A 16786-nucleotide genomic window follows, 5' to 3' on the forward strand; every position below is an offset into this window, starting at 1 on the left:
TGGTGCGATCTCAGCTCACTGCAACTTTCACCTCCCCGGTTCAAGTGATTCGCCTGTCTTAGCCTCCCAAGTAACTGGGACTACAGATGCCCGCCACCATGCCCGGTTCTTTTTTTTGGTATTTTTAATAGAGACAGGGTTTCACCATGGTGGCCAAGATAGTCTCGATCTTTTGACCTCATGATCCCTTTCTTGGCCTCCCAAAGTGCTAGGATTACAGGTGTCAGCCACCTTGCCTGGCCTTCCTTCCTTCCTTTTCTTTTTCTTCTTCCTTTTCTGCTTTCTTTTCTTTCAAGACCAGGTCTTACTCTTTCACCCAGGCTGGACTGCAGTGACTCAATCATAGCTCACTGCAGGCTTGACCTCCCAGGCTCACCCCACCCAGTAGTTGGAACTACAGTTGCACACCACCATGACTGGCTAATCCTTTTCTTCCTTGTAGAGGTGAGGTCTTGCTATGCTGCCCAGCCTGGTCTCAAACTCCTGGCCTCAAGCAGTCCTCCCTGCTCTGCCTCCCAAAGCACTGGGATTACAAGCATAAGCCACCACACCCATATTCCATTTTTTCTTTTTAACTAGAATAGTTGAATTTTTTTTTTTTTTTAAACTGTACATGTAGTAAGGGTATTTTTGGCCTGTAATATGTCATCTAAGTTGTTGGTGCTTTTCTCAGCTTGTTATTTGTTTTCCAGTTTTACTTATATTTTGTGTGGAAGCTGTATAGGTTTGCTTGTCTTTGATGTTTTATTTATTTATTAGGTATCTATTTATTTACTTTTGAGGCAGGGTCTCTGTCTGTCACCCAGGCTGGAATGCAGCGGTGTGATCTCAGCTCACTGTAGCCTCATCCTCTCTGGGGCTCAAGTGAATTTCTCACTTCCACCTCCTGAGTCCTTGGGACTACAGGCACGTGCCACCATGCCTGACTAATATATATTTTTTGTAGATACAGGGTTTCACTGTGGCCCAGGGTGTTTTTGAAATCCTGGGTTCAAGCGATCCTCCAGTCTCAGCTCCCACAGTGCTGGATTACAGATGCGCCCGCACCCGGCCATCTGGGATGTCCCGTTTCTCCCGGGTTTATACCTCAAGATGGCGTCTGCTCCCCTGCTCGCTGGTAGCCTGGTAGTGAGCTTGCTTCTCACACAGTCATGCCTGGTTGTGGCCTCACAGTGGGACCACTCTGCTGGGCACAGAGCCGGAAATGGGGGGACTGGGCTCTGTGCAAGAGCTGTGGACAGGGTATGGGAGGCCTTGGTATTGTGGGGGGGCCTGTAGACAGGGATGGTAGGCCTTGGCTCTGGCAGGGGCTGTAGGCAGGGGATGGGGTGCCTTTTGGGGGGGCTGTGGGCAGGGAATGGGGGGCCTTGGCTGTATGGGGTGACTGTGGACAGGGGATGGGGGCTTGGCTCTATGGGGGGGCTATGGACAGGTGATAGGGGGCCGCAGCTCTATGGGGTGACTGTGGACAGGAGATGGGGGGCCTTGGCTCTGTGGGGTGACTAGACAGAGGATGGGGGGCTTGGCTTTATGGGGTGTTTGTGGACAGGGGTTGGGGGCTTGGCTCTATGGGGTAACTGGACAGGGGATGGGGGGCTTGGCTCTATGGGGTGACTGTGGACAGGGGATGGGGGACCTTGGCTTTGTTGGGGGCTGTAGACAGGGGGTGATGGGGTCCTCTGCTCTGAGGATGGGACTGTGGACAGGGAATGGGAGGGCCTTGGTGCTGTGTGGATGGGTTGGGGGTCTTTGCCCATCCTGGCCCTGGGTGGACAGGACCGTGTGGCACTCGGCATAGGGCTGATATGGGTACAGAGGGCTGAGGCCCCCGGGCCTCTCTTGGCTTGGTTTCCCTAGATGAGTGTTCATTTGGGTCTTCCATTAAAAAGGCCCCTCCTGACCCCTCAGAGGGGAGCTCAAGGGTGGGAGGCCACAGCTCAGAGGTGCTGGCAGTGTCCGGGGTGGGCCCAGGGATGGCCTCCTGGCCTACTAGGAGCTCTGGCCTTGACCCATGGTCACTTGCTCCTTAGAGACGTGTCCCACAACCTGCTCCAGGCGCTGGACGTCGGGCTCCTGGCGAACCTCTCGGCACTGGCAGAGCTGTGAGTGTCCCCCGGCCATGCCAGCATGTGGGGCTCACTCCCGATGGGCTGCCCGCCTCTCGCTGCTTGGCTGCGGGGACTTCCGTCATACTTGCCAAATCCCTTCTCTCTTCCAGGGACATAAGCAACAACAAGATTTCCACGTTAGAAGAAGGACTGTTTGCTAATTTATTTAATTTAAGTGAAATGTAAGTTGTGGTTCTTTTGGTGGATGTCACTGGTTGGACCCCAGGCCCCCAGCATCCCTTCTGCCTTCCCAGTTGGTCCGTGTCTCCTCTTAGATTTGAGACGAGATCCTGGGGGCAGTTTGCTGGCCAGCTTGGAGCCCCCCAGGGCCGGCTTGGTCGGGGCAGGGGAGGCTGTGCTGTCACGGGGTGCTCCTGGGCCTGGGGCTGGTGTATACCATTCCCACCAGACCTGGTCCCCACACTTGCCCTTCCCCTGCAGAAACCTGAGTGGGAACCCGTTTGAGTGTGACTGTGGCCTGGTGTGGCTGTCACGGTGGGTGAAGGAGCAACAGGTGCAGGTGGTGCAGCCCGAGGCAGCCATGTGCGCTGGGCCTGTCTCCCGGGCTGGCCAGCCTCTGCTCAGCATCCCCTTTCGGGACAGTGGCTGTGGTGAGTGCTGGTAGGTGGGGCCGGCTCAGTCCTTCCCTGCTAGGTGGGCCCTGGGCCCTGCAGGCACTGGGGAACAATCTCTAGGGTGGGGCTTCTGGCCAAGGAGCAGCATGGGAGCCCTGAAGGAGGGTGTGGGTGAAGCCAGGAGGGGTGGAACCCAGGGTCCAGCGGCTGCCTCTTCTAGGTGAGGAGTATGTCGCCTGCCTCCCTGACAACAGCTCGGGTACCATGGAAGCAGTGGCCTTTTCACCTGCCCACAAGGGCCTGCTGGAGCCCGAGGCCTGCAGCGCCTTCTGCTTCTCTACTGGCCAGCACCTTGCAGCCCTCTCAGAGCAGGGCCAGTGCCTGTGTGGAGCGGCATCCCCTAATGCCTCCTCTGCCTGCCTGGCCCTCTGCTCCAGCCCTCTCCCACCCCCTGCCCCTGCCTGTGGGGGCCCCACCCTCCTCCAGCACATCTTCCCTGCCTCCTCAGGGGCTGCCCTGGTGGGGCCCCACGGACCCCTGGCCTCCGGCCAGCCAGCAGCCTTCCACATTGCCGCCCCCCTCCCCATCACTGCTGCACACTGGGACTTCGGGGATGGCTCCCCCAAGGTGGATGGCACAGGCCCGGTGGCCTTGCACCGCTACATGCTGCCTGGGCGCTATCGCGTGACGGCTGTGCTGGCCCTGGGGGCCGGCTCGGCCCTGCTGGAGACGAATGTGCAGGTGGAAGCAGTACCTGCCGCCCTGGAGCTTGTGTGCCCATCCTCAGTGCAGAGTGATGAGAGCCTCCAACTCAGCGTCCGGAACCGTGGCGGCTCAGGCCTGGAGGCCACCTATAGCATCGTGGCCTTGGGTGAGGAGCCTACCCGAGGTGAGCGCCTCCTCCCATCTCCCCTTCCTCCCCAGGGCCGTGTGAGTGGGGCAGAGCCTGGTATCCCTGTCTTGGGTCCACATTGACCGTTGATAGCCCTATTCCCCCTGGTCCCCAGTGGTGCATCCGCTCTGTCCCTTGGACACAGAGATCTTCCCTGGCAATGGGCACTGTTACCGCCTGGTAGTGGAGAAGGCGGCCTGGCTGCAGGCACAGGAGCAGTGCCGGGCCTGGGCCGGGGCCGCCCTGGCCATGGTGGACAGTCCTGCTGTGCAGCGGTTCTTGGTCTCCCAGGTCACCAGGTACCTGTCCCCACTCGTCAAGGGGACATAGGTTGAGGGATCTCTGAAGCACTGGTGCAGAGCCCATAGTTGGGTAGGCTCAGGATGAGGGAGGCAGGAGCTGGGCCGGCCGGCCACCTGTCAGTTCTGCAGATGGAGAGGTGAATGCGACCTGGGGCAGTCTCTGGGCACTCCTGGGGCTTGCCATACGGGAGGTGGCCTGCATGGGGAACCCTGTTGGTTCCCACAGGCCCCATGGGTGCTTGCACTTCTCCAGGCTCTGAGCCTCAGTTTCCCCATCTGGAAAGGGAGACCCTGTTGGGGCACCCCAGTGGGCTACTGAGAGTTTGGGAGGATGGAGGAGTGCCCTGAGCCCTGTGCCGTCCCACACCTGCCCACAGGAGCCTGGACGTGTGGATCGGTTTCTCGGCTGTGCAGGGGGCGGAGGCGGGCCCAGCGCCGCAGGGCGAGGCCTTCAGCCTGGAGAGCTGCCAGAACTGGCTGCCTGGGGAGCCACACCCAGCTACCGCCGAGCACTGCGTCCGGCTGGGGCCCACTGGGTGGTGCAACACCGACCTGTGCTCAGCGCCACACAGCTATGTCTGTGAGCTGCGTCCTGGAGGTGTGCGGGGACCAGACGGGGGCCTGAGACACTGGCTGTGGTTAGGGGTCTGCCAAGTGCCCGTGGAGCCTGAGCTTCGGTGGAGGGGATGGTGGGGGGCTGTTGGGCGGCTCGGTCCCCAGTCTGTTCGCTCTGGATGTCCCGGTGTCTTGGGCCCGGACCCAGAGCCTCACTGCACACTCGCCACCCCAGGCCCAGTGCAGGATGCCGAGAACTTCCTTGTAGGAGCGCCCAGTGGGGATCTGCAGGGACCCCTGATACCTCTGGTGCAGCAGGATGGCCTCTCGGCCCCGCGTCATCCTGTGGAGGTAGCTGGCCCTCTGCATTCTAGAACCTACCCTTCTGCCCCTGGAGACCTTGCCAGCCCTGCTTACTGTGGGTCTCTCTCAAAACCTCTGGGGCTTGAATGTTGCTTGTGCCCAGTATAGATGGGTTGAAAAATCTCGAGCGCAGAGAGGAAAGCATTTAATCACATTATTCTGGCAAATGCCAGACTCCCCAGGCCTTTTCTCTGAGTGTGAGTTATTCCTAAAAGCCAGGTCAGGCAGTTTCCACCCTAGTCTTCCTCGCGAGCGACAGGATCCAGGCTTGTAGTGGGTTTGATGGCTTGCTCCCTTCCCTCTCGTCTTCCTTGGGGAGTTGAGGTGAGGGAGTCTGGGCTTTGGCCTGGGGTGTGGTCTGTGGAGCTGAGGTGTCCCCTGCCCACCAGGTCATGGTATTCCCGGTCCTGAGTCTTAGCCAAGAAGCCTTCCTCACCACAGCAGAATTTGGGACCCAGGAGCTCCTGCAGCCTGCCCAGCTGCGCCTGCAAGTGTACCGGCCCCTCAGCACAGCAGGTGGGACTCTTGAGTGGTGGGCGTTGAGGGCTTGGGGTGGCCTCTCTGAGCTCTCACATATGCTGGTCCTGTGGCCACCAGAGTGGTTCCTAGTCTCAGATGGACGGAGTAGGGGTTCAGAGACACCAGCTCGTTCCAAATGTCCTGGGGATGGATCGGCTGGCTGGAGGCAAGGGCACAGCACTGAGCTGGGAGTGCTGCCGGGTGAGACCTGTTCTCACAGCAAGGCCAGGCTTGTGGGTGCAAGCAGGTAGGCATCCCCAATGATGGCCTGTGGGCAACTTAGGGCCCCGATACTTTCCCCTCCTCACAGGGACCCCGGAGAATGGCAGTAAACCTGAGAGCGGGTTCCTGGATAACAGGACCCAGCCGGCCCCCGAGTGCATGCCAGGGGGACGCTGGTGCCCTGGAGCCAACGTCTGCCTGCCGCTGGATGCCTCCTGCCACTCCCAGGCCTGTGCCAACAGCTCCACGTCAGGGCCAGGGCTCCCCAAGGCCCCCTACACGCTATGGAGGGAGTTCCTCTTCTCCGTTCCTGCGGGGCCCCCTGCACAGTACTCGGTGTGTGGCTCTGACCTAGATCTGTCCCCTGACCTCCTCAGGTCACCTGCCTGTCCGCCAGACACACCCAGCCTGCAGGTCCCTCCCAAGTCCCTGCCACCTCCGACCTCCAAACTCCAATGACCTCTGTAGTGCCCTGGCCGCCCTCCCAGTGGGAGAAGCTCTTGTCCCAGTCCTTGGCATGAGCTGTGCTTCCTCTTTCCCTCTCCGGGCATGGTCATTCCCTCTTGCCTGCTGGGTCTCGGCCTGTGTCCTCTCCCTGTGTGTCCTTGTCTGCACCTGTCCTCTGCCTGTCCCTGCCATGATCACCTTGGGGGAGGCTCCATGAGGCGTGGTCGATGGTGCTGAGATCCCCAGCGCAGAGCCCTGCCTATCCACCTTCACCCCTCGTGCTGGGGTCCACGGGCCATGACCACGAGGATGTGCTGCAGCCCTGCCTCCCTCTCCGCAGGTCACCCTCCGCGGCCAGGATGTCCTCATGCTCCCCGGTGACCTCGTGAGCTTACAGCACGACGCTGGCCCTGGTGCCTTCCTGCACTGCCCACTGGCTTCCAGCAGCCCTGGCCTCCAAGCCCCATACCTCTCCGCCAATGCCTCGACCTGGCTGCCCCGCCTGCCCGCCCAACTGGAGGGCGCTCGGGCCTGCCCTGCCTGTGCCCTGCGGCTGCTTGCGGCCACAGAGCGGTTCATTGTGCTACTGGGCCTCAGGCCGAACCCTGGGCTGCAGCTGCCCGGGCGCTATGAGGTCCGGGCTGAGGTGGGCAATGGCGTGTCAAGTCACAGCCTGTCCTGCAGCTTCAACGTGGTCTCCCCGGTGGCTGGGTTGCGGGTCATCGCCCCTGCCCCCCACAATGGCCACCTCTATGTGCCCACCAATGGCTCAGTCTTAGTGCTTCAGCTGGACTCTGGTGCCAATGCCACGGCTACAGCTCGCTGGGCTGGGGGCAATGTCAGCGCCCGCTTTGAGGCCGCCTGCCCTGCCCTGGTAGCCACCCTCGTGCCCGGCTGCCTCTGGGAGACAAACGATACCCTGTTCTCAGTGATAGCGCTGCCCTGGCTGAGTGAGGGGGAGCATGTGGTGGAGGTTGTTGCGGAAAACAGCGCCAGCCGGGCCAATCTCAGCCTGCAGGTGACGGCGGAGGAGCCCATTTGTGGCCTCCGAGCTACACCCAGCCCCGAGGCCCGTGTGCTGCAGGGAGTCCTAGTGGTGAGTACAGCGGAGGCTCCGCCACCTGCTCCCAGGCAGTGCCCCCAGACGGGTGCTCACAAAGCACGAGGCCTGGCTTCCCAATGAAAGCGGCAGCTCAGTTATTGGGGACGTTGGTTCCAGGCGGGTCCTGCTGGCCGACTCATGCTACTTGGTGGCTCTAAATTCCTAGAAAGTCGCAGCTCCGACAGCGGTTCCACTTATGCATTCTGTTGTCCCGTGAAACAAATCTAAAACTCTGCCCTCCAACCCCTTATGAACCCCCATGAGTCTCTCGCACCCTCTGTGGTGTTCTCGCCTGACTGAAGCAAGGGGTTTTTGAGGTGGAGTCAGAACTCCTGATGGCAAACTGTCGGCTGTCTGCGGTGCCACCATGCTGGGTACATGGGGAACAGAGTTGTCTCTGTCCTGGGGGTATCTGCCTCTGCACTAGGGGCCTTGGGAGGGGCCGTTTCTGATGGCCCCGATGTGACCTGTGCAGCCTGTCCCAGGCTTCCTCTGCTGAACCTATTCTGTCAGGTGATGTGGGTCCCGTTGCTGGGAGGCCCATGTGCCTCCCTCACCATGCCAAGCTCTCTGGCTGAGGAGCTGGGGTAGGAGCTCTGGGTGGGTTTGAGAGGCTGAGAGAGAGGTGGACTCTTTGTAACTGGTACTAGGTCTGCTTTACAGATGGGGAAACTGAGGCACAGAGAGGTTAAGACATAACTAGTGCTATCGGGCTGGAGGCTGGAGAGCTGGACACTCAGTGCCCCAGTCTGGACTTGGCTCCTGTGGCATGTGGCTCCCCGAGCCCCAGCCACCTTCCCTCTGTGCCCTGCATGGGACTCTCCAGCCCGATTGGAGGTGTGTGCAGGAGGCGACAGGCTGAGGGCAGAGTGGTTTCCCACAGAGCCTGGGCTGACACCAGTACCCCCTGCAGAGGTACAGCCCAGTGGTGGAGGCTGGCTCGGACGTGGTCTTCCGGTGGACCATCAACGACAAGCAGTCCCTGACCTTCCAGAACATAGTCTTCAATGTCATTTATCAGAGCGCAGCAGTCTTCAAGCTCTCAGTAGGTGGGCGGGGGGCTGGGAGGGGAGGGGATGGAGGTGGGGTGAGAGGGAATGGGTGGGGTGAATGGGTGGGGATGGGGGGGCAGGGGGAGGAGAAGGGGGCGGGCTCCTCAGTCACCTCTGCCTTCCCTCTGCTTCCTGCTGCCAAGGATGCTGTGGCGGCTGTGGGTGAGTGCGGGGAGAAGTGCCAAGCGGGGTTGGGCCTCCCACCCGCCGCTGGTGCCCACCAATGCCTGTCCCCACAGCTGACAGCCTCCAACCACGTGAGCAACGTCACTGTGAACTACAACGTCACCGTGGAGCGGATGAACAGGATGCAGGACCTGCGGATCTCCACGGTGCCGGCTGTGCTGCCCCCCGACGCCTCGCTGCTGCTGACGGCGGGCATCCTGGTGGACTCAGCTGTGGAGGTGGCCTTCCTGTGAGTGCCTTGGGGGCCTGTTGGGGGCGGGCACCAGGCTCTCCTCCCAGCCCCAGCTGTGGGACCCCACAGCAAGGGGCCGTTTTTCTAAGCCTCAGTTTCCTTGTCTTTTGGGAGGTCCTGGGTTCACAGGAGCCCTTGAGGCTGCATAGGAGCTGGGAGAGACCCCACAGCACAGCGGGTGCACCCTGAATGGAGGGCCAGGGTGTGACTGTAGGGTGGAGCCTCAGCTGGGACCCAGGCACCCCCTGCTCCACAGGCACAGCCAGCCCCATTCACCTGTCCGCCACCACGCACCCATGTCCTGGTCCACTCACTGCCTGCCCACTGCCCTGGCAGGTGGACCTTTGGGGACGGGGAGCAGGCCCTTGGCCAGTTCCAGCCTCCGTACGACGAGTCCTTCCCGGTTCCAGACCCTTCGGTGGCCCAGGTGCTGGTGGAGCACAATGTCACGCATACCTACACTGCCCCAGGTGAGGGCTGAGGGGGTGAGGGGATCGATGCCCTTCAGGCCGTGAGCATGGGGCTCCCCAATCTCCCAGAGTCAGCCTGCCTCCCTCCCCCCCAACAGCCCTCACTATGACCCCACCTGGGCTGATGGCTTTGGCCCTGGCTGGGGTGAGGGAGGGGCTAGGTGGAGGTGGGGTGTAGACAGGGAAGCTGGGCCCTCTGGTCTCCCCAGCCTGGCTCTGGCTGCTCTGCTACCCCGAGTGCAGCTGCGCTTGGAGGTGGTGCCATCCTCACCTGCTGGCCCTCAGTGCTGTGGCACCTGTGCTTCTTCTGGCATGTAGCCTGGGAGCGAGGACCCTCAGGGCTGGGCCATAGGTGCACCATTCACCCCTGAGCTCCTCAGTCGGGGGCTTCTGCTGAGCGGGTGGGGAGCAGGTGGGGGTGCCACTGTCACCCACTTGGGCCTGTCCCCACAGGTGAGTACATCCTGACCGTGTTGGCATCCAACGCCTTTGAGAATCTGACAAAGCAGGTGCCTGTTAGTGTGCGTGCTGCCCTGCCCTCGGTGGCTGTGGGCGTGAGCGACAGCGTCCTGGTGGCTGGCCGGCCAATCACCTTCTACCCACACCCGCTGCCTGCGCCTGGTGGTGTTCTGTACATGTGGGACTTCGGGGACGGCTCCCCGGTCCTAATGCAGAGCCAGCCGGCCACCAACCACACCTACGCCTCAAGGGGCATCTACCATGTACGCCTGGAGGTCAACAACACGGTGAGCAGCGTGGTGGCCCAAGCAGACGTTCGCGTCTTTGAGGAGCTCCATGGGCTCAGTGTGGATATGAGCCTGGCCGTGGAGCAGGGCGCTCCCGTGGTGGTCCGCGCCTCGGTGGAGACGGGCGACAACGTCACGTGGACCTTTGACATGGGGGACGGCACGGTGCTGTCGGGCCCCGAGGCCACTGTTGAGCACGTGTACCTGCAGGCGCAGAACTGCACGGTGACTGTGGGCGCTGCCAACCCCGCCGGCCTCCTGGTTCGGAGCCTGCATGTGCTGGTCTTCGTCCTGGAGGTGCTGCGCATCGAACCCGCCACCTGCATCCCCACGCAGCCTGACGCGCGGCTCAAGGCCTATGTTACCGGGGACCCAGCCCACTACCTCTTTGACTGGACCTTCGGGGACGGTTCCTCCAACACGACTGTGCAGGGGCGCCCGGAGGTGACGCACAACTTCACGCAGAGCGGCACATTCCCCCTGGCACTCGTGCTGTCGAGCCGCGTGAACAAGGCACATTACTTCACTAGCATCTGCGTGGAGCCCGAGGTGGGCAATGTCACCCTAAGGCCAGAGAAACAGTTCGTGCGGCTGGGGGTCGAGGCCCGGCTGGAGGCGTGCGTGTGGCCCCCATTCCCCTACCACTATGCCTGGGACTTTGGCACCGAGGAAGCCACCTCTGCCCATGCTGGGGGCCCCAAGGTGACATTCACCTACCGAGACCCAGGCTCCTATCTGGTGACAGTCACCGTGTCCAACAACGTCTCTGTTGCCAATGACTCGGCCCTGGTGGAGGTGCAGGAGCCTGTGGTGGTCACAGACATCAAGGTCAATGGCTCCCTCGTGCTGGAGCTGCAGCAGCCGTACCTGTTCTCCACTGTGGGCTGTGGGCGACCTGCTAGCTACCTGTGGGATCTGGGGGACGGTGGGCAGCTTGAGGGTCCTGAGGTCACCCATGCCTACAACAGCACTGGCGACTTCATTGTCAGAGTGGCTGGCTGGAATGAGGTGAGCCGCAGTGAGGCCTGTCTCAACTTAACAGTGAAGCGGCGAGTACGGGGGCTTGTCATCAACGCCAGCCGCACGGTGGTGCCCCTGAACGGGAGCGTGAGCTTCAGCACCTCGCTGGAGGCTGGCAGTGATGTGCGCTACTCCTGGGTGCTTTGTGACCGCTGCACACCTATCCCTGGGGGCCCTACCATGTCCTACACCTTTCGTTCGGTGGGCACCTTCAGTGTGATTGTCACAGCTGAGAATGAGGTGGGCTCTGCCCAGGACAGCATCTTCATCTACGTCCTACAGCTCATCGAGGGGCTGCAGGTGGTGGGTGGTGGCGGCTGCTTCCCCACCAACCACACAGTGCAGCTGCAGGCCGTGGTCCGGGATGGCACCAACATCTCCTACAGCTGGACTGCCCGGCGGGAGGGAGGCCCGGCCCTGGCTGGCAGCGGCAGAGCCTTCTCACTCACCACGCTTGAGGCCAGCACCTACCATGTGCAGCTGCGGGCCACCAACATGCTGGGCAGTGCCTGGGCCGACTGCACTGTGGTCTTTGTGGAGCCCGTGGGGTGGCTGATGGTAGCCGCTTCCCCGAACCCAGCTGCCGTCAACATGAGTGTCACCCTCAGTGCCGAGTTAGCTGGCGGCAGTAGTGTCCTATACACTTGGTCCTTGGAGGAGGGACTGAGCTGGGAGACCCCTGAGCCGTTTACGACCCACAGTTTCCCCACACCTGGCTTGCACTTGGTCACCGTCACGGCAGGGAACCCGCTGGGCTCAGCCAACGCCACCATGGAAGTGGCCGTGCAGGTGCCTGTGAGTGGCCTCAGCATCAGGGCCAGCGAGCCGAGTGGCAGCTTCGTGGCAGCTGGCTCCTCTGTGCCCTTCTGGGGGCAGCTGGCCACAGGCACCGATGTGAGCTGGTGCTGGACTGTGCCTGGTGGCAGCAGCAAGCACGGCCCGCATGTCACCATGGTCTTCCCAGAGGCTGGTGCCTTCTCCATTCGGCTCAACGCCTCCAACGCCGTCAGCTGGGCCTCGGCCACGCACAGCCTCACAGTGGAGGAGCCCATCGTGGGCCTGGTGCTGTGGGCCAGCAGCAAGGTGGTGGCGCCCGGGCAGCTTGTCCACTTTCAGATCCTGCTGGCTGCTGGTTCAGCCGTCACTTTCCGCCTGCAGGTGGGTGGGGCCAGCCCCGAGGTGCTCTCTGGGCCCCGTTTCTCCCGCAGCTTCCCCCACATCGGAGACCACGTGGTGAGTGTGCAGGGCGAGAACCATGTGAGCTGGGCCCAGGCACAGGTGCGCATCGTGGTGTTGGAGGCTGTGAGTGGGCTGCAGGTGCCCAACTGCTGTGAGCGGGGCATTGCCACGGGCACTGAGCGGAACTTCACAGCCCGCGTGCAGCGCGGCTCTCGGGTCGCCTACGCCTGGTACTTCTCGCTGCAGAAGGTCCAGGGCGACTCCCTGGTCATCCTTTCGGGCCGAGACGTCACCTACACGCCTGTGGCCGCAGGGCTGCTGGAGATCCAGGTGCGCGCCTTTAACGCCCTGGGCAGCGAGAACCGCACGCTGGTGCTGGAGGTCCAGGACGCCATCCAGTATGTGGCCCTGCGGAGCAGCCCCTGCTTCACCAACCGCTCAGCGCAGTTTGAGGCCACCACCAGCCCCAGCCCCCGGCGCGTGGCATACCACTGGGACTTTGGGGATGGGGCCCCAGGACGGGACACAGATGAGCCCAGGGCTGAGCACACCTACCTGAGGCCTGGGGACTACCGTGTGCAGGTGAATGCCTCCAACCTGGTAAGCTTCTTCATGGCACAGGCCACGGTGACTGTCCAGGTGCTGGCCTGCCGAGAGCCAGAGGTGGACGTGGCCCTGCCCCTGCAGGTGCTGATGCGGCGTTCCCAGCGCAACTACCTGGAGGCCCATGTTGACCTGCGCGACTGTGTCACCTACCAGACCGAGTACCGCTGGGAGGTGTACCGCACTGCCAGCTGCCAGCGACCAGGGCGCACAGCTCGCGTGGCCCTGCCTGGCGTGGACCTGAGCCGGCCTCAGCTGGTGCTGCCACGGCTGGCACTGCCCGTGGGCCACTACTGCTTTGTGTTTGTGGTGTCATTTGGGGACACGCCGCTAGCACGGAGCATCCAGGCCAACGTGACGGTGGCCCCCGAGCGCTTGGTGCCCATCGTTGAGGGTGGCTCGTACCGTGTGTGGTCGGATACACAGGACCTGGTGTTGGATGGGAGCGAGTCCTATGATCCTAACCTGGAGGATGGCGAACAGACGCCCCTCAGCTTCCACTGGGCCTGCGTGGCTTCGACACAGGTCAGCAGGTGCAGGGCTGTTCTCCCTGCTACCTCCTCCGCCGGTGACCTCGAGGCTGGGGAACACCCAGCACACCACTAGGGTTGGCCTGTCCCAGCATGGGGAGGAAGTCTCCCGAGCTGTGCCCTGGGCTGGGCTCCACTTTGAGGCTGGGTGGGACTCTCACACCACATGACCCCTTGTTCTTGGCCTGCAGAGGGAGGCTGGCGGGTGTGCACTGAACTTTGGGCCCCGAGGGAGCAGCATGGTCACCATTCCCCGGGAGCGGCTGGCGGCCGGTGTGGAATATACCTTCAGTCTGACTGTGTGGAAGGCTGGCCGCAAGGAGGAGGCCACCAACCAGACGGTGGGTGCTCCCTGCCCCTTGGCCACACTCCTGACACCCCAGCACTCCTGCTCATCAATGGTTTTCTGTATTTTAGTGCTTGCAGAGGCTGTGCGCTCTCGCCCAACTTTCTGTTGTTTCGATACAAATTGTATTTAACAAAACAGCCTGCTTCAGCTTTGCTTCCTTCCAAACCTGCCACAGCTCCATGTAAAATCTTCAAGCCACACAGTCTCCCAACAACACCAACAGTGAGAAACAGCCTCTTCCCACCCCGGAGGCAGCCACTGTCCCGAGCCTGTGCCCCTGTTCCTGGATGCAGTGGGCCGGTTCTCGCCCCTGAGATCCCCTCTCGGGATGGCCAGGAGGCTCACTGACCCTGAGCTTGTGGTGGCTGCTCCTGCTGCTGTCAGGCAAGACCTGCTGGTGCCCCAGAGCGAGTGTCTGTCTCCCAGGACCTACTTTCCTCAGCTGGCCTGATCGTGGTCCTGCCCAGAGGGGTTGGCTGTGGGGAGGGTGTGGGAGCATGTTCCATTCTGGCTCAGCCTCCTGACCCAGGCCCTCGACCAGGACTGCCCCTGAGAGTCAGGGCTGCGAGGAAACCGTGGTGCTCAGGCCTACGTATGTATTTCTTCACACGTGCACCTCCCAGGGCCCCTCAGCGATCACCGCCTGCTTCCTGCCAGGCTCCAGCTGGGTGCAGGACACCTAAACACACGCCCTGGGGTCCTCTGCCCTGTGGATGAGTTTCTGCCACCTAGGTTGGGAGGTGGAAAACGGGACGACTATGCCAGGAGGGGCTGAGCTCACCGGCAGCAGCCAGTCCCCCGGGAATCCTGGAGTTTGAGAGCAGCATTCTCCATGGGTCCCCCAAATCTTCCAGCATGCTAGGCAGACATGGGCTGGAGGTAACCCCACTCTCTCCCCAGGTGTTAATCCGGAGTGGCCGGGTGCCCATCGTGTCCTTGGAGTGCGTGTCCTGCAAGGCACAGGCTGTGTACGAAGTGAGCCGCAGCTCCTACGTGTACCTGGAGGGCCGCTGCCTCAACTGCAGCAGCGGCTCCAAGCAAGGGGTGAGCACAAAAATGGGTGTGGCCGGGTTGGGGCTGGGGGGTCCCACGGCCTAGCAGTGGAGCCTGCAGGCAGAAGTGGTGTTGGCAGGGCAGGGTATTCCACCCCCTCACCACCCCTCCTGCGTGCAGCGCTGGGCGGCACGCACCTTCAGCAACAAGACGCTGGTGCTGGACGAGACCACCACATCCACGGGCAGTGCGGGCATGCGGCTGGTGCTGCGGCGGGGCGTGCTGCGGGATGGCGAGGGCTACACCTTCACACTCACGGTGCTAGGCCACTCGGGCGAGGAGGAGGGCTGCGCCTCCATCCGCCTGTCCCCCAACCGCCCGCCGCTGGGGGGCTCATGCCGCCTCTTTCCCCTGGGTGCTGTGCACGCCCTCACCACCAAGGTGCACTTCGAATGCTCGGGTGAGTGTGGGCCTGCGTGGGGGGCGCGGCGGGAGCTCCCCACTCAGTGATGCCTCGGGGCCCTCCCGTGATGCCATGGGGTCCTGTAGGCTGGCAGGATGCAGAGGACGCCAGCGCCCCACTGGTGTACGCCCTGCTGCTGCGGCGCTGTCGCCAGGGCCACTGTGAAGAGTTTTGTGTCTACAAGGGCAGTCTCTCCAGCTATGGGGCCGTGCTGCCTCCGGGCTTCAGGCCACACTTCGAGGTGGGCCTGGCTGTGGTGGTGCAGGACCAGCTTGGAGCTGCTGTGGTCGCCCTCAACAGGTGAGCTGGGCCTTGGGAGGGTGCCACTGAGACTGCTGCCTGCTCACTGCCCCTCTCCGCTCACCACCTGCTTCAAATCGCAGGTCTCTGGCCATCGTTCTTCCAGAGCCCAACAGCAGCGCAGCGGGGCTCACGGCCTGGCTGCACGGGCTCACGGCCAGTGTGCTCCCGGGGCTGCTGCGGCAGGCTGACCCCCAGCACGTCATCGAGTACTCGCTGGCCCTGGTCACCGTGCTGAACGAGGCGAGTGCAGGCGGGGAAGGGGACTGCACCTCTGTTGCATGCATGCTGGGGGACTAAGACCCATGCTTTCCGGAGCCTTGCAGAAGGCTCACCCCAGGTCCCACAGACAAATCCAGTGACCTTGAAGCGGCACCCTTTGCTCCCAGCAGCCACACCTACCAGGCCTTCCCCGGTGCCCGCTTCCCAGTGCCTCCCGCTCCCAGGAGGGCCCCTGTGTGTGCCCTGTTTTGCCTACGAAGAAACAGCTCAGGGTCTCAGGTCGTTCCACGTCACGCAGCATCTGATGTGTAACTGACCCCAGGAGTTGTGGGTAGCTGCCAGTCTCCTTCCTTGCTGACAGCGCCCTGTGCCTCTGCCTTCCCCAGTACGAGCAGGCCTTGGACACGGCAGCAGAGCCCGAACACGAGCGGCAGCGCCGAGCCCAGATACGCAAGAACATCACAGAGACCCTGGTGTCCCTGCGGGTCCACACCGTGGACGACATTCAGCAGATTGCCGCTGTGCTGGCCCAGTGCATGGTAGGACGGCCCCACCTCCCATCCAGCCCCACATGCCTTCCTGGGCACTGGGTCCAGCCACCGGGGTAGACAGGCAGCTTGGCCAAGGAGCTGAGCCTCCCAGCCTGGGCTCCTTTCCACCGTGGCCCTCCTTGGCCTCTGACCTGCCTTGGCAGCCTTAGCCATTCTCCTGCTGTCGCTCGTGAACCCAGGGTGCCTCTGGGGGACTGAGGGGTCAAAGAGGGGCCCAGATGTAGGGAGGGGCTGAGAAAATGCTGCTCTGTCCACTCCCTTCCCCTCCCCTCCCTTCCCCTTCCCCCCACCCCCAGTGGTCTTGCAGCATTCCCCTGGCACGCCCAAAGTTTCTCTCCCCTGAGGCACCTGCTACTACAGCCCAGGCTCAGGGGTGGGCAGGACACATCTAATGGGGGCACTGTGTCTGCGTGGCAGGGGGCTGACTTGAGAGACTGGGGCAGGGCGGAGCCCTGGGAGGAGAGGTGTGAAGAGAGCTTTGCAGCTGGAGCTGCCCTGCTGTCTGGTGGTGTCCCTGGCTGTGCTGTGGCTGGGTCTGGATGCTATCCATGGCCTTGGCAGCCGCCTTGCTCTCATTCGTGTGAAAAGGTGCCCTGTTTGGCTGGTGGGCCTTGTCACATGAGCCCAGGTGGAGACCCTGGGTCAGGAGGAGCCACAGAAGACACTTAGCAGGGAGGCTGTGAGGGGTCTAGTCTGGCAGGCTGTCCAGCTGCAGGGCCAGGGGCGGGAGCTGGGTGGGTGAGGACACGTGTGAGAGGAGAGGAGGATGTGTGCAAGGAGCACACACTGCTGCACCCGGGAGTGG

The 16786-nt window shown here is 62.5% G+C and overlaps 1 protein-coding gene across 1 annotated transcript in view; it reads left to right on the forward strand.

Annotated features, from left to right (window-relative positions):
* Positions 1-16786, forward strand: part of PKD1 (polycystin 1, transient receptor potential channel interacting) — a 45383-nt gene that overhangs the window by 13120 nt on the left and 15477 nt on the right. Inside the window, exons 2-21 of the mRNA XM_037732238.1 lie at positions 2031-2102; positions 2219-2290; positions 2550-2719; positions 2904-3572; positions 3691-3874; positions 4255-4475; positions 4668-4783; positions 5185-5311; positions 5625-5872; positions 6324-7079; positions 7999-8130; positions 8377-8552; positions 8892-9025; positions 9479-13098; positions 13295-13444; positions 14353-14496; positions 14626-14905; positions 14995-15208; positions 15292-15451; positions 15817-16020. Of these exons, the coding sequence (XP_037588166.1) occupies positions 2031-2102; positions 2219-2290; positions 2550-2719; positions 2904-3572; positions 3691-3874; positions 4255-4475; positions 4668-4783; positions 5185-5311; positions 5625-5872; positions 6324-7079; positions 7999-8130; positions 8377-8552; positions 8892-9025; positions 9479-13098; positions 13295-13444; positions 14353-14496; positions 14626-14905; positions 14995-15208; positions 15292-15451; positions 15817-16020 (7849 nt within the window). The remainder of the gene's footprint in view (positions 1-2030; positions 2103-2218; positions 2291-2549; positions 2720-2903; positions 3573-3690; positions 3875-4254; positions 4476-4667; positions 4784-5184; positions 5312-5624; positions 5873-6323; positions 7080-7998; positions 8131-8376; positions 8553-8891; positions 9026-9478; positions 13099-13294; positions 13445-14352; positions 14497-14625; positions 14906-14994; positions 15209-15291; positions 15452-15816; positions 16021-16786) is intronic.

Source organism: Cebus imitator, unplaced genomic scaffold, assembly GCF_001604975.1.
Source record: "Cebus imitator isolate Cc_AM_T3 unplaced genomic scaffold, Cebus_imitator-1.0 Scaffold444, whole genome shotgun sequence".
Lineage (NCBI taxonomy): Eukaryota > Metazoa > Chordata > Mammalia > Primates > Cebidae > Cebus > Cebus imitator.